At 40.4% G+C, this 23,768-nt stretch overlaps 1 protein-coding gene across 2 annotated transcripts in view; it reads left to right on the top strand.

Moving 5' to 3' along the window:
• LOC109623124 (uncharacterized) overlaps window positions 1-23,768 on the top strand; it is a 582,257-nt gene that overhangs the window by 555,993 nt on the left and 2,496 nt on the right. For both annotated transcript variants that reach the window (XM_029870626.2, XM_029870625.2), the window contains 7 exons: window positions 17,512-17,703; window positions 17,947-18,096; window positions 18,266-18,501; window positions 18,560-18,964; window positions 19,018-19,432; window positions 19,491-19,881; window positions 19,941-20,154. In XM_029870626.2, coding sequence (XP_029726486.2) covers window positions 17,512-17,703; window positions 17,947-18,096; window positions 18,266-18,501; window positions 18,560-18,964; window positions 19,018-19,432; window positions 19,491-19,881; window positions 19,941-20,154 — 2,003 coding nt within the window. The remainder of the gene's footprint in view (window positions 1-17,511; window positions 17,704-17,946; window positions 18,097-18,265; window positions 18,502-18,559; window positions 18,965-19,017; window positions 19,433-19,490; window positions 19,882-19,940; window positions 20,155-23,768) is intronic.

Here is a 23,768-nt window from a genome sequence, read left to right as displayed (position 1 = left end):
AAACTTTTGAGGCGCAACTTTTGCTCTCACTCCGATCGTCAAACAAAGTTGAATGCGAATGCGGTACGAGATGGGCCCTTTCTCGGCGGTGCGGTGGTTTGTGTTGTTGAGGAGTCGAATGTTCGGCTCAGTCGTTCCATAAAATGGGAAATTTCATGGTGGAGCACAGCATTTTGATGGTCGTTCTTTTATCTAATCCTTATCCTTTGTCTGTTTGAATTGAAGGTATAAATGTGGTATAAAGTAAGTACCGGCAATAGGGCGGGACATAGTGTACGAATTGTTTCAATGTAAACTCCTATTCTATCGAAATTTGTTATTCAAAAAATTCTTGACCATTTAGAAAGATCCCGGGTAGAGGTGAAATAATAAAGAGCAAAACTTGATATTGATTTGATTGATATAAGAGATGAAAGATCTGAAAAGTGTTCCTGGAACATCTGAACAATATCAAAATTTTATACATATTTCAAGATCAAACGAATAGCTCGTTGTTATTGTCTAGATCTTACAAGACAAGATCTAAATATGATCTGATAATGATGTTCCAGGAGTAAATTTAAGATATTATTTTTAGATCTTTTATCTCTTATATCAATCAAACCAATATCACATTTTGATCTCAATATCAAATTATGCTATTATTGAACTCATTTCTTCTACCCGGGATACTGTCTTCGACAAAGTTGCTCAGAAGAATGTAAACTTTCACTTACTTGTAAGAATACGGTCTATGCTCAGAAGAATGAAAGCTTTCTTCTAGAAAACAATTTCAAAAAGTTCAGAGGAGATGCGCTGTAGATCGACAGCATTAGAATTTTTTAGGACTGTTTCTACGAAATATTTTTGGAAATTCCTCTAGAAATTTCCCAGACGTTCCTACATCATGATGACAGCAAGATGATAAAAACCAAGGCTTACTTTAATTGGCGTTTCAGACAATTTTGTGTTTTAAAATTTGTGTAAAGCTTGAAAATAACTAAACCTGTGACTAGATTGCATCTATATGTACTTTTTATGGTTCACTTGGCATCTTAAAATGTAGTAATTTATGAGCACAAATTTTGTACTAATTTGCTTAGAACAGTAAACTTTGAACCCTATTTAAAAAAAATCATCACAAATCATTTCTGTGATTTTTTTTTACATGAAAGCTATTGTATTTTTTAGGTGATTGCCGATCAAAAAACTTGCCCGAACTTGCCCGACTGCAAGAACGCCCTACATACATTTTGCGTGATTTTTGGAAACATTCTATATAAAATCAATGCATATTTTATTTTTTCCAACTAATTTCCTCGATACATGTTTTATTTTAGTATTTTTCATTATTATAACTCGAAAACATGTTTTGGAACAACTACTTGTTTGCAGTTTTGCTACAGGGTATATTCCCAAATCCTGGCGGGATATTACTGTAAAGTTTATTCCGAAAGTGGGTCGTGCGTCGTATGAAGAAGCAAAGACCTTCAGACCTATTAGTTTGGCCTCTTTTCTTCTGAAACGCATTGTGGATCATCACATCCGTGATGTTCATCTGGCCGATGTGCCTCTTCATGTCAACCAACATGTTTACCAATCTGGAAAGTCCACTGTGACTCTTTTACACAAAGTTGTTTACGATATCGAGAAGGCATTCGCTCAAAAGCAATCCTGCTTGGGTGTTTTCTTAGATATCGAGGGTGCCTGTGACAACGTGCCTTTCGATGCCATATTGGAAGCCGCACGGGGTCATGGTATATCTCCAATGATTTCCAATTGGATTCACCAAATGCTCAAAAACCGACATCTCTACTCGACATTGCGTCAAGCGGCGATTAGGCATCGTACACAAATTACGTAACGCTATAGGGGGAGGAGGGGAGTCTGGCTTAGCGTTACGAGCCATACGAAATATTTTTGGTGATCATACAAAAAGCGTTACAAGGGGGAAGGGGGAGTCTGAAATCGCCGATTTTAGCGTTACGTAATGCCTTAGGAAATTAAATGCTTGTGGATACCCCCAAGGGGGAGTCTTATCACCACTTTTGTGGAATCTCGTAGCAGATACGCTATTGAGGCAACTCAATAATCGCGGTTTTCCTACTTATGGTTTTGCCGACGAATACCTAACATTGTTAGTCGGTATGTGCATCAGCATTCGACCTGATGCAAAACGCTCTTCAGGTAGTTGAGGGTTGGTGTCGCCAATATGGCCTTTCGGTAAATCCGAGTAAAACATCTACTGTTCTTTTCACGGAAAAGCGAAATCGTAATGGTGTTCGACCTTTACGTCTCTTTGATTCTGAAATCAATGTGACTGAACAGGTAAGGTACGTTGGAGTCATTCTTGATTCCAAGCTATCCTGGATACCTCACATTGAGTTCAGAATCAAGAAAGCTTGTATGGCCTTCGGGCAATGCCGGCAAACATTTGGTCTAAAACCCAAGTATATCAAATGGATTTACACACTGTTGATCGACCAATATTGGCCTATGGTTGTCTTGTGTGGTGGCAAAAGGGCGAAATGAGAACGATCCAATCAAAGTTAGGCCATCTCCAAAGGATGCGCTTAATGGCGATGTCTGGAGCGTTCTCTTCAACTCCTACGGCAGCGCTCGAAGTTCTCTTTGACGTTGCTTCACGACACATTCATTTCGAACAAGAAGCCCTTTCTTGCACTTACCGTCTACGGGTACTCGGTCTACTAGAGGAAACTTCTGTGAACTGCACACCAACACACACCTCGTTGTTTCCTCTTTTGGTGAATTGGGACGAAATTGTCCTTGCTCCAAGTGATCTTACAATTGCTTGTAATTTCCCATATATGACATTTTCCACTAAATTCCCTTCCCGAGAGGAGTGGACATCTGGATATCTGGAAAGAAATATTTCAGACGGCATCGTATGTAACACTGATGGCTCCCTTCTCGAAGGTCAAGCAGGTGCTGGTGTTTATTCTCGTGAGCTAAGGCTGTATCAGTCTTACTCACTTGGTAGACACTGCACCGTTTTTCAGGCCGAAATCTTCGCTCTTATGTGCGGAGTGCAATCGACACTTCAGCAGCACGTAATGGGCAAAGTAATATACTTCTGTTCAGATAGCCAGGCTGCTATTAAAGCACTTGCTTCGGCCAACTCTAGATCGAAGATAGTTATCGCTTGTCGAACTCAAATCGAGGAGCTGAATTCAGCAAACGCTGTTCACCTTGTATGGGTACTTGGCCATTCTTCCATCGCTGGAAATGAATTGGCTGATGAGTTAGCTCGCACTGGAGCATCGCATGACTTCATTGGCTCTGAGCCAGCTATTCCGATATCGAAGTGTTGGGTAAAGCTTCAGATTGACACCTGGGCTGCCACTCAGCACAAACAATACTGGAATAGGTTGGAGTCATGTCGTCAAACAAAATTGTATTGTACTGAGCCATTTCTAGGCAGGGATGGCAAAGTATCTAGCAAATCTGTCAAAGCAGAATTGCAGCATTCTGGTCAGCTATCACATGGCGAATATTCAGCAAGCTGATTCATTTGCATGTGATAGCTGTGAATTCGATTATGGAACTTCGTATCATTTAATATGCAACTGTCCAGTTTTTGCGCAATTGCGTTACCGAATACTCGGAAAACACTTATTAAGTGTAACTGACTTCAGAAACCTGAATCTTCAGGACGTTCTGTTGTTCTTGACCCACTGTGGTGAAGAACTATAGGCTCACTTTACGCTTTATGCGTTACCACTGTGTCCTTCTCAGGGCGTTGTTTGAACCCATTGTGGTACGCTTTTGCGTGTATGACGATCCTATTCCCTTACCTGTCCTTTCCCCTGTCCAATCCTTTTTCCTTCTCTTCTCCGTCAGGTAAATGATGAATAGGCTCGAGTTCAGGACGATGGTACAAATTTCCCAAATGGAGAAGAACGTGCCTCTGGAGCCGACCTACTGATACCTGATACCACCCCATGGAATGGTACAATTATACGCTTGGTTACGCTTACCATACGTACGACTACTACTACCATTTCAGGAAATTATCAGGCAATTTCGTTGGAAACTTCATCGGATTTTTTTTTTGGCAATTCTTCAAGCAACTCCTTTAGAATTTCTTTGTAAATTACTTCGGATATTATTTGGAAATTCGTTGTTCCAGCTAGTTGAACATGTTTTGGAAAGTGATTGTTTCGCTTGTCCAGATCACTTTGTCTATCCCCTGTCTTTTCCGGCACACCCTAGTGAACAAATACGTCCATGGAAAGTTATTCGCATTCACTTGCATGGCGTTAAATGGAAGCCATTGTTTTGCGTGTTCGGTGGGTGACGATATATTTTATGTATTATTATGATTATGAACATGCCATGATTATGAAAAGAGCGACGACCTTCTACAAGAGAGCTTACATTATATTTTTTTTGTTTTCATTAAAAAAAATAGGAAGCTTTCCTTAGATTTAAACACCAACGAAATAAGGAAGAATACAAAACGATATGTGTATATTTTTTTCTTATCAGATGAAGTGCATTATGGTAGCATTGAACCCTTATGTGGCCGACAGGGTACCCGGGTACCCATCGCCAATTTAAAAAACACGGTGTAGAAAAAAGCAAAAAGTTTGTCGGACACATAACAGTTAAACCCTATTTGTTGTCGTGAATCTTTACTCCAAAATCGATAGTGCGAAAAGGGAGACCCAAAAGGTGAAATCCCATCAAAGGGATAATTTCCCTGTTTGACATTCCTACCCGTTCAAATTTTTGTGATATGACCTTTTGTTACTAAACCGTGAATTTGCTGTTTGCACTGATTCAACAAAAACAATGAAAACTAAAATACAACAGATAATTATGTAAGCCCAACAATTGAAAAGGCCGCATCGACAATTTGAGTTGCATTGCGTGGTAACGGAGTTTATTCGTAGGTTGCATGCTAGTAGATGCGTTATACCACTTATACTTGCTTATACCTATTACTTATGGATAGATATTTGGTAACGAACAGCTATCCATTGTTTTATCTATTTCATTTATTTGGGGCTCAATCGCGTATAACGCTTTGCGAAGCCGAAAATCTTTTTTTGTACTTAATAGTATACATTATACAGAGCAATAACTTTTTTATGATATCTGTTAGTAATGGGTGGTAGCCAGGGTACTCGTGGCAGCTCGAGGTTAGAAGGTCACATTTTGAGGCATGGACAGGGTAAGGATTGGGTCAAAGGTTTCACTGCAGCTCATCCGGGGGTGAATCGCATCTTGCTAGCGTATTCGGTGCCTTGTGGTGTTGGTACCAACTTGTTGTGGGACTTGGTCTTCCGGATGGCCAGGAGCAGCTTGGTAACACAAAAAGGACAAAACAGAGAAAAAAAACTGGAGATCAAAAAAACATAAGCGAATTAAACTTTTATACCAACAGAGCGAAGAAAGTCGAAAATACATCCCATATATGTGACATTGCGGGTCCCCAACACATCTCTGACAAGAACAAAGGGTTGTCTGTCTACCTCGGGCCTCAAAGGTATCCAAAAGTAGTGCTCTGGAGGCGTCATTATCCGGGCATTACCAAACTACGTGGTCGATGTCATCATAACCGGAACCGCACTTAGTACAAACATTGCTCAACGCGAGGTTTATCCTGTGTAAATGTGCGTCTAGCGAGTAATGGTTGGACATAAGTCTTGACATCACGCGAACGAAATTGCGACTTACATCCAAACCAAACCACCACACTCGCAAAGAAACATTAGGAATAATGGAATGTAACCACCGTCCTAGCTGGCCATTTCGCCAATCATTTTACCAACTTTGAAGAGAACTCTGGTGAACAACATGGAAAAATTCATCATATGAAATTCTTCTATCATAGATCTCACCTTCCTGTGCGCCCACCTTTGCGAGAGTGTCCACCTTCTCATTGCCATAAATTGAGCAATGTGAGGGGACCCATACAAAGGTAATCTTGTATGATCTTTCGACCAGTGCACCCATCTGCTCTCTTATTTTTGTAAGAAAGTAAGATGGATGTTTTACAGGTTTCATCGACCGGAGTGCCTCAATCGAACTAAGGCTATCCGAGAAGATGAAGAAATGGTCTACGGGCATGTTGGAAATCATCCCCAAAGCGAAGTTGATTGCTGCCAGCTCAGCAACATAAACCGAACAAGGCTCCTGGAGTTTGCGGAAGGCGGTGAAATTTTCATTGAAGACACCGAAACCAGTGGATCCATTTATGGGAGACCCATCAGTGAAGAATCTCTTACTACAGGAATTGACATGTTGGTACTTTTCGTTAAAAATGCGAGGAATAGATATACAGGGTGCGGCAGGAAAAAATGCGAAAAGTTCAATGCACTGTTACACGCTAAATATGGAATATGTATTACTATTTTTTCATGACAGTGTATCAGTCAATGTCTATATTCTAGCACTGAAAAATAAAAATGAACATATTTGATGTTTAACATGTGATAATGTAGGCCTAATAAGCGGATATCAATAAACTGCGCGCCCAACGGTCAATAAACAAAATGACTATAACAGTAACAAAATTAGCTCAAATTCGAAGAACAACCAGACCACACTGATCCAGAGCCATGTAGTTTCACATACCAGATGAAATAAGTACATATATTTGATGATATTGTAGAGGAAATCAAAAATTGTGTTTAATCAGATGCGAAATTTAGCGACCTGTGCGATTTTCTGCGGTTTGAAAATTCTGGTTGTCTTCATCTTCAGGCGCCGCCCTGTAAAGGTTAGTAACCAAAATGGGAAATTTTTTGATTAACTTTTCAGAACACTAGCCTATTATAGATCATGGAACGTTGAAACATAGATTGGTTAATGTCAAATGGACGAAAATGAGGTTTGAAGTTGAAAAACACTTTCGCATTTTTCCTGCCGCATACTGTACATCGAAGTTAATCTGGAATACCATGAATAGCTTGTTTCATTGACAGATCGTTCCGGTAATTGTGCGTAGAAAATTGATCCTTTGTTGACATTTTTGCACCAAATGCTTAGTTTGGGTACCCCAAGTGCCTTTTGAATCAAACCAGACCCCAAGTTATTTCGAAGTTAAAGACTGGTCAATTTCTGTTCCCAAATGCTTAAGTTTCAATTGGGCTGAGATGGCCAAATTTTGGTCTACGTGGTTTATGAACAGTCCCTAAGGGTATGGTCTAGGATTCACTATACGTAGGCAATGCGACTAGATTATTATTGTTAGGATGCGTGGTTCCAAAGAAAATTCCATGATCATGAAAATCAAAGCAGAACGAACTCACCAAATCAAGTGTTTGATATGCTGTTGGTATGCTTGCGTTTCCCGACTTTTGAAAAATGGATTGTCTGGCTTTTGCGGGGGTGATGTTCATACGGACTTCCTCGGAAGACAGCAGCTTGTCCATTAGATCCTGGTAATCCTGAGAGCTGCCGGAAGCTTTGGTTGCGGAGGCCTTCGATTTCGTCCAGGAGTTTACTATTTTACTATTTTCTTCGGCATGGCGCTGCCGTTTGGCATTCAGTAATTATTCCAAATCGTGCAGACGAAACTTCTGCACTCAGAGCACACTTTATTTAATCAACTTTTACTAAAAACACAACTTGAAATGAAGAAAAGTTAAATTTCTAAATGGTCGGGGTTCTGCTAAATCGAACCAAAGACCATTTTTTGAAAAAATGAGTTTTCTTAACCATTGGATGAAGAATATGATGATCTACCTTCAGTGTAAAAATCCAGTAATTCTTAGAGCTCTTGATGGAGTAAATTCAAAATTTCTGTTTGGCAGAACATACAAAAAATGAAATTGCACTCAGCCAGAGTGAACTGTAAACCATTTCATACAATCAGCGAAATATTTGAGTATTGATCTAGATGATGAACATTTCAAGTTTTCCTCGTCGCCGTCAGATTTCCAACTTCTAACCGAATCATAGTAACAATCTGTGAGAGAATTGAACACGTAATTAGAAATACGGGTGTTGGAGGATCCAATTATATGTCGATGAACCTGATCGCCGTTTTTCGAAATCACATTCAGCCAGAGTGAACCAAATCCACTGCATTTTAGAATCCCTTTATTCTCAACAATTCAAAAATCAACTGGTTTTGAATACCTGCGTTATGTCGATACACCTTATACTGATACTTTAACACAGGAGCCGTCATTGAACAACAAGGATAATAAGAAAAATAAAGGTTAAAAAAAACAAACACTTGGTTCGCTTTGGCTGATCGAAAAATGCTGTTTTCACGAAAACCATCCTTGAGAAGGATGTTTAGAACTTGATTCTGACATAACGACTGACCTTCAGCTAGGTAAAATGACCTAGAGGTAACGCGCTTGGTATCACTCAAATGATCCAAGTTCGAATCTCTTTCGTATTTTTGAAATTTCTTTTGTCTTTATTTACTTTGGCAGAACATTTTCATGGTTTTCTTCGACCAGCATAAATTTGAAGTACACAAATTGCTCCACTTTCACATCTCAGGACCTCAGGACATACAAGGACATCATTTGACATTACCACTCTTGCTCTGTGCCTGCCTATGAAAAAAAAATATGGGCAATTGCGAGCTGGGAGGGCTTCCGCCGTTCATATTTCAAACTATTTTGAGACCTCCGTGTTACTATACTGTACGCGTCCTCTCTGATTCATGTTAAGGATTGTGATTGATATCGACTTCAACTTTAGACGATGAAAGAGACTGAGACTGATGAAACAGTCTAAACCCACTGATGCATGCTCAGCTGAAATCTCAGTCCAATCCGTATCAGAGGGCTAATACCTAAAATTAATAGGCTCGCAGCCTTATCCACATCGCATCGCGCCGTTCTGTTCATGTGTGCGTACGTACGATGATAGATGGCTCATAAGGTCCTCCGAGGCTAAAAACGGGGAAGCATGATGAGTAGCAATTTTCCGCATTCAGGTCGCGCGCTCTGTAGGTTGTTTTTCCTCACCTCTGCGCGGACGGCGGCCCTATTTAGAGCAACACCACCAGCGCAGCACAGTCAGTGGGAGGGGGTGCGTCAATGCGTCGCAACGCGTCATTTGCCGTCGCTCGCGGTGGAATATGCTGTATTGTTTTCCGGCCGCGGGCGAGATAAGAGACCGGAATAATGGCATAACACTGACTGGCCAGCTGCTAGCGCATACCTACCCGGTAGGTACGGAGCCCCAGCTGGTCGTGCAGGTTCCGGGGAATCAGGAATAACTGCAACGCAGTCTAATCTCCGAAACGGGAGGCGCAAACACAGGAACAAAAGGAGAAAGCACGTTAGGGTTCGTTCAAATATTACGTAACGCTAAGGGGGGAGGGAGGGGGTCTAGCTCTGTGTTACGCTCCATACAAAATTTCAAAATTCTTCATACAAAACTTGTTACGTGGGAGAGGGAGGGGGTCTAAAATTGTCAAATTTTGCGTTACGTAATATTTGAATGAACCCTTAATTGCTGCCATGCCAGGGCTGCGCTAGAGTGTGTTTTGTGTTGGTGTTTGGAAACCTTTTTCCGGTTGATTTTATATGTGCGATACAGTTTAATGAGCTTTTTATCTATGGACAACATCCAATTTGTGTAGTTTCCGATAAATGACGTGTCGATGGACGGTTACACGGGTTGGATTTAATTGCTTTAGTTTTTATAGGAAGGGAGCAATGAATAGTAGCAAATGCGGTATTTTAAATTAGAACAGCTTTTTGTGCTTTTGAATTTGATTTGTGTCTCGGAAACATTTTCATTCGAGTTCATGCAGGGTAGATACTGCTTTATGCCAAAACCATATCTATGCTCAGCGCATTATGCTCACGTCTGTTCTGCCTGCTGTCAAATACTTAAAAGGCACGCAGTTCAATAGGTGGCAGCATCTTGATGATAGGTAGAGTTTGAATACTGCTTGCCAGCAGCCTTGGGCATGGACATGTGTATTGGAAGCATTTTAGATATGTGTGGTTGTTAATTTCCTGAAGATGGATATGAGTACGAATCAACCGTATGCATTGATGAAAAAAATTCGAACGTTGTTGTAAATCCTACCTGCAGAGTTACGGATACGATTCCCGTTTCCATTCATCTGTCGGGTACACGATTCAACAACTTTTTGTCTTTCTCGTACACCAAAGTGTACTGAAAGGCTATATGTTCACTCGAAAAACGAATTTTCGATAGAACGCTCGGAGAGTCGAATCACATATACCAATCAACTCAGTTCAATGAATAGAGATGATGTCTTTATGTGTGTATGTACACCGTGTCCAATAAGTTCTCATATAAAATCAAATTCAATTTATTTCGCATCTGTAATTAGAATTTTCAAAGTAAATTTATTTATTGAAAGGTCAACTAACACACACAAAATACAGCATATGTTTTGGAACTAACTGTCCTTTATCCTTCTCTGCTGATCGCTTATGTGTCGTAAGTCCAAATCAGCTGGCACGCACGCCATTTCATTGGTATTTCGTCGTATTTTAACGAGTAGAGATTTTAAGTTAAAACAAATTAGGTTCACGTCCTCCCTATTGCTAGTAGCAACTATGACCCGAAGAGAAAAAATATGAGATCCTGTATTCGTAAAGTACGAAGCCGTTTTATTTTGTACAAAATATATCGTGAATTAAACAAAAATGTTCATTTTCCTGTTTTAATGAGATTAGTTATGTTAAAGGCGGGGTGTGCATCTTATCTGGTTGATTCACACCATTTTCACTTATAAAACATGCTTGTATTCCTATTGTGGTAAATTTTGTCCAAAATTTACGTTTTATGATATTTATCTTTGATATAAGGGTTATTTTCATGAAAATCAACCCAAGTTGTGCTTACTTGCAAATTTCTTACCATATCATAATTAAAACTGTGTTTTTTTAGCCTTAGTATATCCATTTGGTATATAGCTTGGGATACAAATTAAAAATTTATCCTTATGGACTCGATTTCGCTACCGTAGAATGAAAAACTTTTCGAACATTTTTCTTGCGTGCCGGAGAAAACGAATTTCATAAAACGGAAGCGTAATGCTAGGCTTATAAAAACAATTAGAAAATAAAGTTATTCTAATCCGTATGCTTTATTTAATCAGTATTATGTGGCCTTTCGATACATGTATTCATTTTAAAAATATGAATCACATATGTGAAATAAAATGATATTTTCTAAATTTGTATGTTGTATGAGAATCTATTGGACACGGTGTATGTATGTATGTGCGCAATAGAAGTTCACTCACATTTAAGGCACTTCTTATTGCACAGTGGTTGAAATCGCGAAATACACGATCGAGGGCATTTTAGATGTGCAACTGTTAAAATAATATAATGTGATGCTCTGCAAAATTGTTACATATTTTTAGAAGCAACTTTTGATAAGTTTTGTTTTTTGATAAGTTTACTCAAAAGTTGGATAAAAAATGTCTTTTCTAGATAAGCCATGATAACTAAAGGGTGTCTTCGGCAAAGTTGTAGATAATATCATGCAGAAAAATGTTGCCGAAAACACTTTTGCTCTATCTTTTGAAATAAGCGATACATAATAAATTTAGTATAAACAACCCCTTAAAACCTTGAAAAACCTCTAAATTCTTTATATATTTCTTGGATGAGGTTTCCATGGCTTCTGATATACTGAACACTCGGTCCAAAATTGAAGATGGCAGTGCGAAATCCAAGATGGCAGCACAAAATTAACGATGACGGCTGTTTCGATGAGTTTTAGACCCTAAAACCATGCATATTTGGTATGTGGAAGATGTCTGGAGTCCAAAAATGGCGACCAGAGTAACCAAAATGGTGGTCTATATAATCCAAGATGGCTGCTCGAAATTCAAAATGGCGACTGTTTAATGGAGTTTTAAGCCCTAAAACTATGCAATATGGGTATACTTGGTGTTAGGAAGATGTCCGTAGTCCAAAAATGGTGACCAGATTATCCAAGATGGCGACCTAAAATCCACGATGGCTGCTCCAATATCAAAGATGGTGGCTGTTTAATGGCTGTTTAGGCTCTAAAACCATTCAATATGGGTATATCTGGTATGGGGAAGAAGTCTGGATTTCAAAAATGATGATCAGCATTTGCAAGATGCGGACTTAACCCTTTGAAGCCGGATTTTTTCCAAGCGTTAATATGGAGTTTTATCTACGTGTTTCTGTAGTTTTGGTGGTCAGTAGCTTAAACGGTAGAATATTTTGAAGAACTAGCTGACCCGACGTGGCTAGCCACGTTAGCAACAAAAAAATGTTTTTAAAATTCCAGTTACACTTCTTCAATGAAACTGTTTTCGAGAACATTTCAGAATCTCTCTCCAGAATGCTTTTCTTTTGAACGTTTAGTAATCTCCAGAAAGTTCTTAAAATTTAATGAATTCTGATTTTTCAAGACCTTTTCAGAAGGTCCATTTGACATTTCTTTTTCTTGAACGTTGACAAACTCCCCAAACATAATCGGCATTAAAAAATTTGTTCCAGAAAATTCCAGAAGGTTAGCTTTCTTATTCTTTCTGAAACATTCAGTAACTTCAGGAAAGTACCTGGGAAGTTTAATATTCCAGAATATTCTAGAGATTTTTTCTGTTTTCATTTGGAATGCTCAGTAGCTTCCAGAAATTTCTCAAACATTTTAAGAATTTGGTTGTTCCAGAACCTTCTTAAAGGGTATTTTTCATTCTTTCTGGAACGTTCACAAACTCTCAGACACTTTTCGTAAATTTAAAAAAGTTTGCAGGATAGTTTTGTCCAGTAACTTCTCGAAAGTTCTAAGAATTTTGATTATCTAGAACATTTTCGTAGATTATTGTTCTTCTTTCTGGAACATTCTAGAAAGGTCTCGAAAATTAATGAATTTTGGTGTTCCAGAACATTTTAGAAGGCACTTTACTTCTTTCTTGGACTTTCATTAACTTCCAGAAAGTTCTTGAAATTAAGAATGAAAAGTGTACAGAACATTCCAGAAGATTCTTCTCTTTTCTCTGATTGAAACGTTCAGTAACGCACAGAAAGTTTTCGATATTTGAAGAAGTGTGATATCCAGAATATCTCAGATGATTGTTTTATTTTTGTAACGTTCAGTATCTTTCAGGAGGTTTCTGGAAATTTTATGAATTTTCATGTTCCAGAATACTCTAGAAGGTTCTTTTTTGGTTCCTTGCTCGTTCCCTAACGTCCATAACCTTTTACTAATATAATAAAGTTTCTTGCTCTAGAACATTCTAGACGGTTCTTTTCTAAAACGTTTAACAACTAAGAAGTGGTATTAGAAGCCGAAATTCTCAGTTAGGGGAACAAAGCCCAAAATGCCAAGATGGGGTAAAATGGCCCAACTCATAAAATCATTCCTGGATGGGACTTGATCATTGCTATAGGTAAATGGTGTCAAGATATGTTTGCATCAAACATTCTTCTAGAAGCTAGGCCACCAAACCCACGAAAAATCCTTTGATTTCCCTATGAAAATTGGCAACTTCCGGTTTTTCGTGCTTGCAATTAAGGTTTTCTGGTGATTTTATTACCAGCCAAGTGTTTCCAACGAGATTGAGGCACGCATGGAGACGTATGGTTGTTGATGTCTAAGCTTTCCATGTTAGGGGTCATTCAAATATTACGATTATCGTTTTGCGGGGAGGGGGGTAACACTCCATTTATTGAGTATACGAGAAAGCGGGACAGAGGGGGGAAAATGAGTCGGAAATGCCTGAAAACTGATGGGCGTAATTTTTGAATGTTTTTATGAAGTGGCATCTTACCCCATGGCAGATGGTCGTTTTGCACCACTTCCGTTTTACGAATCAGTTTTTAAAATCGCTGAAAATCGATGAAAATGCAATAACTTTGTGAATATTTTTGCTGAGGTATCGAGCAAATATTGTCTAGTTGCTGTTACCACTTTGGAAGCCTAACAAATGAGGCTAATTATCATTGAAAACGATGAAAGTTTGAAAAATGGCATTTTACCCCACTTGACCCTAATAACTGAGCTCATAGACACTAAGCTGAGAAGCAGGGTTTGTCCCAGTTGGGACGTTACGCAAAAAAAGGTGTTCCATAATGCTGCAGAAGGGTCTTCTTCTTCTTCTTTCTGAAGCGTCCAGAAACTACAAGGGGATTCTCGAAAATTTAAGAAGTTCCATATTTTAGAGCATTCCAGAACGTTATTTATTTTCTGGAACTTCCAGAAAGTTCTTAGAATTTTTAGAATATTGATGTTCCAGAACATTTCTGAATTTTATTATTCCTAGAAAGTCAAAAAACATCCAGAATGTTCTCGTACCTTTTAGAAATTTGATACAACTATGGTGAAACATTTCAACGAAACATTTCAAAGCGTTACGGACAGACATACAGACAACGCTGGGATTTAATATATATGATATTTTTCTGGGTATCCTAGGTCATCCAAACTAATCTTGAGATTATAGACTGTTTCAGAAATTATAAATACACTAACGATTAACTGCCATTTCAATTTGAGCACAATATCCGAAAAAGTTTCTTCTAGCTCTCATAGTAAACATGCTAACGAAGCAAATAATACCAATTTTGTTGAAGTTTCTGGTAAAAGTTAAAAAAAAAAGGGCTCTGTAAACTGGATGATTAAAATTTGAAGTTGCACTAAGTGGTCAAAAAAGGTAGCATAGTAGAAAAGAAAAAAATCTCACAGATAAAATATTTAATTTCCAAACACAATAAAAATTGCTGCATCACTGATAAAACATATTTCTCGATTGGTAAGAGTAATTTTTACCAAAATATTTGATCATAAACCACCATTACGGGCCTTCTCAATGCAAAACTTTTTGTTTCACATTTCTCAGCAACACTAGTAGCAACAAACGTTAAGCACACGAATGTCTTAATTACTGCTTACTGCATTCGTTTTTATGGTATGGCAAGCTTTGCCATCTGAAGGATCGAATGAGCTGAAAAAAAAATGTTTAGATTAAATGCGTTCAGGAAAGCTATGAAACTGTGTGGTAGTTCTTATGCTCCGTAGAAAACCTTAAAAAATAAGAAACTTGATCTCCGAAAAAATGTTGTGGAAATTCTTTTATCGATTTTTTTCAAATTTTGATCAAGGCATTCCTTAGACAACTTGTTGAGAAAGCGAATGTGATAAAAATTTAGATTATTTTTGGTATTTAGTGATAAATAATGTTGAAATCATGAAAAAACACCTTCGTGCAAATGCAAATTTGAAAAATTAAATTATTTGTTAGAGAACTCGACTGTTCTTTAAAATTTCAAGACATCTGAAAGGAAATATAAAAATATGGAGTACAATATTCTATACTATAAAAGAAGTTGGTAAAAATCATTAGAACAGTTCATTTAATTTAATACACAAAGTGTATTTATAATTTCTGAAACAGTCTATAGATCCTTAAGTCTTTGGATGTAACGGTAACGTCTTTCATTATACAAAGCTATGATTTGTAATCTATCATTTCCAGTAAGCCTTCTGAAAGTTAATTGTCTATCAGATCAGTCGGGATATCCTAGGTCATCCAAACTGTTCTTGAGTTTAGATCCTAAAGTCTGCGGGTGTAACGGTTAATTCTTTCATTATACAAATCAACGATTTGTTATGTCTAGTAAGTCTTCGATTTGACATGTCCAGTAAGTCTTCGGAAAGTTCAATACCGTCTAACCCCGTTAGTTTGAACGACACCTCATGCAAACCAACGGGGTTTATTTTTTAATTTGAACTTCTAGTAACCCTGTGGGCGTCGAAAACCACACTGATGGTAACCTGATTTGTTGTTTTGTTTTGATTTTGCGTTCCGTTTCACCCCGTTCCATGGGAAGAATGACATTTGAACCATTTTTAGTTTGAACGATGTGCAGATAAGCGGGGGTCAAATTAAAAAGTGTTCAGATTAGATAAGGTCAAACCAACGGGGGTAGACGGTAGTCATATCAGATCAGTCGGGATATCCTAAGTCATCCCAACTGTTCTTGAGTTTAGATCCGAAAGTCTACGGGTGTAATGGTAACTGCTTTCATTATACAAAGCTACGATTTGTATTCTATCATGTCCAAAAAGTCTTCTGAAAGTCAGTGGTTGTTTTAAGCAACTAAGCTTCATAACAGTAAGGAAGCTCATAATATTATGTAACACTACTTAACGTAGTGGCAAAAGCTATTATTACAAGTGTATACCTGCAGGTATTGTCTCCGGAGAAGTGTTGTTGATCTTGAATATCTCAAAACTATCTTGAAATTACTCATGATATGCCAGGGAGATTACAGATTACAGTTTGAAGTGTACTGTAAGCATAACTACTGTTACTATCAAGAGCTAAACTTCAGGTGGTTTGGATGACCATCAATGTCCCAAAGGTTCATAATAATATTATATAGTATCAGATTGGTCCAGTCACCGCGATTGATTATGAAACGATACTCAGTATGTCAGATATAGCGAGTGTAGACCTGAAGTTCTGAACTCAAAGATAGTTTGGCTGACCTGGAACATTCCCATAGTGTCTCTAAAAGATATTTAAGATTTTAAGAGCATCACGGATCTCAGCAGGTTATGCTATTATGTTATTATTTATGATGAAAACACATAAAGTTTTTCTTGTATATTTTAAGGACTTCATTATAGAACAGTTGGCACGAGTCTGGAGGTCCCAAAGGTTTATAATAAAAAATAGACTTCAGATTGTTCCAGTTACTATGATTGATTATGCAGCGGTATTCAGTATAACAGATATGGATACTGTTACGAGTGTGGACCTGAAGTAGTTTGGTTGACCTGGAATATCACTGTAGTGTCTCTAAATGACATTTAAGATTTCAATAACTTCGCGGATCGCAGATTGTGCAATACTATTACTTATGGCGAAAACACATAAAATTATTCTTGTGGATTTGAAGGACTTCATTATAGAACAGTTTGGACGAACCTGAATGTCCGAAAGGTTTATAATCAAAAAGTAGATTCAGATTGGTCTAGTAACCACGAATAAATGTGCCACGTTACTCTGTATAACAGATATGGCTGTTGTTACGGGTGTAGATTTGAAGTCCTGAACTCCAAGGTAGTTTGGCTGACCTGGAATATTCCATATTTGGATTTTCAAAGGCACGAGAAAGGAGGCATCACCGCTAGGTGGATTAATAAGGTTTTTTACTGATAAGGCAATTCCAAAAGTTTGACTTATTGTTGCCCATTCAAAGGTGTAAATTTTCTCGTATCTTCCTTCACCGGACATTCGTTAATGTTAGAAGTGTCCCCACAAATCATGCAATGCCTGATGAGATTATTCGATGAACTTTCCCAAGTCTTGTCCACAGTCCAATGTCCAGTCTTCCTTGCACATCTAATTCTATCTATTTTTAGAGAGCATGCAACATTACTATTCAACGTAGTGTACGAATCTTAGACTCAGATGTTAGGTCTGAAATCACAAAATTCCGAAATTCACAGAAATCAGAGAACCATAGATAAATAGAATCGCATCTTACTCGTTAACTGTACCTAAAACTACTTCATTACCAATTTTTTCTCTCATGAAATTCCCCTCTCTACCCCTAGGACTACATCACCGTGTACGATGGCTACACCACTCGAGATCCTGTCATCCTGAAGCTGTGCGGCGGTGGCGAATCCATCCCGGCAGCAGTATCCAGTGGCCCGGAACTTCTCGTAGAGTTCACCACCTCACCGTTCGGCACGTTCAGCAATCCGAAAACCAGTTCCCACTCGCTGCACGGTTTTCAACTGGAGGTAAGTTTCAAGGCCGGTCCTACGTAACTCACTTAGATTTTCAGACCCAACGTTTCGACTTTAGTTCCACGTTACTTTGAAGTCACAACTTTTCAAAAATTGATCAACTATCAAACCAAGCACCATCAACACCAATCCCCAAATCGAAGTACCGAATGAAGCAACTGAATCGAAAATCTCTCCATCTCTCTCTCTTTCTTTCTGTCTATTTTTTCTCTCTCTTTCTGTGAACGACGTCTGCAGGTCTCGGTGAAATTCGTCGACCTCCAGAGTCCCACCTACGCCAAGAGCAAACGCATCTGCGAATTCTGGCTGCGAGGTACCGGTCACGGGGTCCTGCAGAATCCCCAGCACTCGTTAGCCCCGAACACCACCTGTCTCTATCACTTGCAAGTTAGTATTGCGTTCCAAATCACCAAAATAAATTTTCACCAATTGTTACACTTGATTGACTAAAGAAGGGGGCTTGTGCACAATACGTAGATTGTTCGGTCTGTAACTCACACGTTTTTTTCGTTGGAATACTTCCCTTTCTATTTGTTTATTTGGGGGGGTTCAACAGGGTACAGAAGCTCTTTCACTGGACGCGATCAACATCCCGAGGAGATCCGGAGCGTTGTCGACGTCACCGACACGCTTCAAGGTGTGGATTTCGATCATGAAGTTCGAGTTGGCACCGGAGTTTGGGGCGACCGAAGAGCAGCTGATTCAGTATCAGACCAAGCAGGACTGCACCGGGATGCTACGGATCTGGGACGGACCTTTGCGGGAGGTTCCGATCTGTAAGGACATCGATTGGTAGGTTGAAGGGGGATCGTCTCATTTGGACTGTACTGAATTGAGTTTCGATTTTCAGTCTGGCCATGGACAAGGACGGCCATCTACGGCCGACGATTCGCTTCGGACAGAACAGTACCAACGTCATAGCTCGGTACTGCGGCGGAACGGTTCAACGATCGTGCGATCACGGGATGCTGAATGTGTCCAATGCGCGACCCTGTACTCTGGCCGAAAGTTTCGTGTCGAGCAGTGACTTTGTGACGCTGGAATTGAGGACAACGGAGTCGACGGTTCTACGGCCACTACAGTTCGCACTGAAGTACGAGTTCGTGGACTTCATGCAGGACGGTATGCCGATCAGCGGAGAGAACGACTGCAACCGGCGGTTCGTCAGTAGCCAGATAGAGAAGAAGGGACCACATCCGGTGCGAAGTGTCCGGAATATCTTCTTGTTCGGCAGGGGTGGAGCGAAGCATTTGCAGTAAGTTTCTTAGAGATTTGAAAAGACTGTTTTTCAAAAGCTCCAATTTCTAGTTGCGTCTACCGGTTCGAGGCACAGCGTGGAGAGCGGATACGAGTGGAAATCAGCAGAGCAATGACAGGGAATCGCACATGCGACTCGCGAGTTGATCCGGACACTGGGCGTTCGTACTGCTTCGGAAATAACAGCGCGCGGATAGAAATCTTCGAAAGGCCTTGGCACGAATCGATAGTGTTCCCGCGTGGATGCATCTGTAATTCTACAAACAGATCGTACCTTCCCATTGTGTTCACATCGACCGGGCGTGAAGTGGAGATCCACTTCCGGGCCGGGAACATGACCAGCGTTGATGATCCGGACTCACTGAACTTCGAGGGGTCGTTCGAGTTCGTCAAGGCACCGCTCATGTGCAAAGACGTTCGGAGGAAAAACGCTGTCACCGGAGTTGTGAATCTATCTAGCGGAGAGGTAAGTTTTGGATTATCTTAGCCCATGCTCCATCGACGGTTTACTGTATTCTTCGCAGATGGAGTGTCGAACCCGTCCCTGGTTGATAGAACCTTCACACGATAAGTTCATCTACTTCCGTATGCGAGGGCTATTTCTACGCAAAAACGATCCAGCGGCGCCGTTTAAATACAACGCTAGCCTCAGCACGGTAACTCCCATCCGGTGTTACACCAAGTCGCGTGTAATCATCTCCAACAGCGAGGGCGTTTCACTGACGGCGTGTCCACTTCCGGACGATACACCCCACCGCCACATGGTAGAAGTCTTCAGCGCCGGCTGGACGCACCTACATCCGCACTTTGGAATTGAACCATCGAAGGCGATCTCCATAGAGTTCCTGCACCCGGACGATCAAACGTATTCGTTCACCTGGCTCGAGATATCCAAGCGGGGTTCCCTGAGCTATTGTAAGTAGAATTCGTTGTGCCGCATTCCATCCAACCTAATGATCTTTAAAATTTCTCAGCGATGACACGAGAGGAATGTCCGTTTACGTGTCCCGGTCTGGATGCTTGCGTCAATGGGTCCATCTTCTGCGACGGAATTGAACAATGTCCCTCCGGTGAGGACGAATCGTTTACCCACTGTTCGGCACTGCTTCGACTGCCAGCCGAAGTTCTGGCCGGCTTCAGCGTACTGCTGCTGTTGCTGTGCTGTGGCCTGGCTGCTTACGTTTACCGGTAAGTACTAAAACCAATAAAATTGTTCCAACAATTCCAGGCCTTCAGAAGGGCTTCAAAGGATTTCAGGAGAATCTCAGGGAATTTCAAGAGTTTCAAGAGGTTTCAGGGAAGTTCCATGGGGAGTTCTAAGGGGTTTTCCAGAAAGTTTCATGGGCATTCCAGGCATATTTCAGATGATTCCAGGGGTTTCGGATGGACCAAAGCATCAGAAAGTTTCTGAGGGATTTCAAAAGGGTTCAGGAAAGTTGCAAGAGGGCTTAAGAATAATTTCAAAGAGATTTCAGATGGCATCTTATAGAGCTCCAGAGCATCTCAGGAGGTTCAATGGGTTGAGGGATGGATATTTTAGGGAAGCTTCAGGGTGGTTTCTAAAGGAGTTGTGTTACAGGGGCTTTTAGGAGTACTTCAGGAGGTTACAGGAGTCGGAAGTGGTTTCCAATGAGCTTCAGAAGAGATTGAAGAGACATTAGGGGGTTTCAGCGGATTTCAAGCGGATTAAGGAAGTTTCTAGGAATTTCATGGAGATTCAGGGGCTTTTTGGGGAGTTTCTTAAAGTTTCTGTACAAGACAGTTCCAGGAATCTAGGGTTCATGGAAATTTCAACGGGTTTCAGAAGAGTCTCAGTGAGGCTTTAGGAGGCATCAGAGTGGTTTCAGAGAAATCCAGGGTGTTCCAGGGGTTTGCATTGGGGCTTCAGGAAGATTTCAGAGTGGTTTGTGATCAAATTTTTGCCCATTTGATGCAGTAGAACTGCATCTTTGCATCTTTAAAGTTTGAGAGCAATTTTCGAGTATTCTGATGATGCCGCGTAAAGCCTTAAGGATTCAGAGTGGTTATAATTATAAAGGGATTTCAGAGGTGTTTCAAGGGATTAGGAAGTTTCAAAGGATTTCTGATAGTTTTAGCGGAATTACGGGAGTTTATATGGGGTTCCACTAGATGGTTGCAGGTAGGTTCAGAGAGATTTTAACGGATTCAAGGGATTTCATTGGAACTTCAGGGAGAGGACTTCCATAGATTTCCTGAGGGTTTCTGGGAGATTTATAGGGTTTCAGGTGGACTCTGTACGTTTGAATGGATTCAAGAGGGTATCAGGAAGCTTTATGGTAGTTTCAATAGTTTTCAGGCAGTTTCAGTGGTTTTCAGAGAATTAGAGTTAGGTTTCAAAGATTTTATGAGATTTCAGATGTATCTCAAGGGGGTTGAGGAGGCATTCAGAGTAGTTCGAGAATCCGGAAGGTTCCATAGGAGCTTCAGACACTAGCGTGCGCATGTTTTTCTTACTCACTCTCCAAAACAAACACGAGAAAAAGAAGAATGGCAGACGAAGCAAGTGCCAGTTATCCCGCTCTTTCTCGTGCTCATCAACGAAAGTGACTAAGAAAAAAGAAAAAGCTGTGAACGCTAGTAGCTTAACCCTTTGGAGCCGGATATTTAGTTTTGCCACTACTGCCGCAACCTCGCTGGCCTCGATTACGTTTGTTATGCTCGGTTTCATCGCTGGGGTCATATTGAACCCTCCAGCTCCAAAAGGTTAAGGGATGGCTTCAGGGAGATTCTGCAAATTTTCAAGGGATTTAAGAGTTCAAGCGGAATATCAGGGAGATGCGGGGAAAATATCAGGAGCTTTCACGGGGCTCAAGAGCATTCCTTGGGGTTTCAGGAGGATTTTAGGGGGTAACAGGTGGTTTCACCAGGACATCAACGTGCTTCAGAGAGTTTCATGAGGACTTTATGGAGGTTCCAGAGGAGTTACAGATTCAAAGGGATCAGGTAATCAGGAAGTATCCAAGTAAGTAAGGCTTCAGGGCAATTTCAGAAGGGTCTTAGAGAGTTTCAGGGGATCTCAGGGTTGTAATGAGTTTAGGGCTATTTCGGCTTCACGGTGTTTTCAAAGCGATATCACAGAATCAAGAAGATTCGAAGGGATTTCAGACACTAGCGTGCACATCTTTTTTTTTCTTATTCACTCTTCAAAACAAATACGAGGAAGAGGAGGATGGCAGAGGAAGCAAGAGTGCACCCTCTTTCATCCCGCTCTTTCTCGTGTTTATCGATGAAAATGAATGAGAAAAGAAAAAAGCTGCGCTAGAGCCTTAAGGGATGAAACTATCTCTAGCACTAAGGAGGGGGTTCAGTAATTTTCAAGATTTTTATGTTGAAGCGGAATTTTGGGGAGATTTGAGGGGAATATCAGGAGTTTATAGGGGGTTCAGGAGCATTCCTTGGGATTTCAGGAGAATTATAGGGGGTAACAGGTGGCTTAATGAGGACATAAATGGGTTTCAAAAGGGCTTTGAGGTTGTTTCAGAGAAGTTACAGGTTCAGAGGGATCAGGACATCAAGAAGTTTCTAAGGAAGTGCAAGAGGTTTCAGTAGGGCTTCAGGGCAACTTCAGAGGGGTCTTAGAGACAATCAGGGGAGTTATACTGAGTTGAGGCTTCGGGGTGGTTTCAAAGGGAATTCACAGTGTTCCAGGGGCTGTTAGAAGGTCTTCAGGAGGTTACATGAGTTAAAGCTGCCTTCAGGGAGCTTTGCTGGTGTTTCAAGCGGATTCCGAAAGTTTCAAGGAGCCTCAGAGTGTTTCAGATAGTTTCATTGGGGCTTCAGGGAGGATTCATGGGGATTTCACAGGTATTTGAGGAGGTTCAGGAAGTTTCAAGGGACTTCATAGAGTTTTAGGGGAATTACAGGAGTCTCTAGAGGGTTGAGAGGTTCAGGTAGTTAAAGGAGGACTTCAACGGGTTCAAGGGGAATGTAATGAGGGCTTGGCGGTGGTTTTAGAGAACTTTCAGAGATTTCCTGAGGGTTTCCGGGAAAACTTATGGGGTTTCAGTAGGTCTTTGGGTGTTTGAATGACCTCAGGAGTGTTTCAGGAGGCTCAGAAGGTGAGTAGTTTTAGTACTTTAGGAGGTTTGAGGCAGTATCAGAGGTTTCAAAAGCTTCAAAGATTTTCAAGATGTATGAAAAGGTGTTTCAAGGGGTTTCAGGAGGGAGTTAGAGTAGTTCCAGATAAATGCCGGAGGTTCCATACGGACTTCATATATGGTTTCGGGGGCGCCCGAGATGTTTCAGCAGGATTCAAGAAATTTCAAGGAATTCGAGAGAGAAGAATTTTAAAGGGTAACAGGTAGTTTCACGAGAACTCAGGAGGTTTCAGAAAAGTTTGATGAGAGTTTGGGACTATTTCAAGGAAATTACAGATTTTCTGAGAGAAGCTTCATGGGAACTCAGTAAGGCTTAGGGTGTTGAAATGAGTGGAGCACCAGGGTAGTTTCAAAATTTCAGAGAGTTTCATAGGTTTTCAAGGGTCGCCAAGGGAATGTCTCAAGGAGCTCTAAGGAACTTCAAGGAAATTCAAGGAATTTCAGAGGTGTTTCAGGGAAATCATGGGGGTTCAAGGGATTTCAGGGCGTTGCAGATGATTTTCACAAGGATTCCAGGGGATGTCCATAAACAACGTGGTCTTGTTTTCTGGATATTCCGAACTCCCACTTATAGTTTTTTGTTCATAAAAAAAATACAAATTCTTCACCAACACGTCTTAGGTTCATGAACGGTCCCACAGTTTCAGAGTTTCAGGTGGACTTCAGGAGCATTCAGAAGGGTAT

This window comes from Aedes albopictus, chromosome 2 (assembly GCF_035046485.1).
Source record: "Aedes albopictus strain Foshan chromosome 2, AalbF5, whole genome shotgun sequence".
In the NCBI taxonomy this organism is placed as follows: Eukaryota; Metazoa; Arthropoda; class Insecta; order Diptera; family Culicidae; genus Aedes; species Aedes albopictus.
This window is presented reverse-complemented; position numbering and strand designations above follow the sequence as displayed.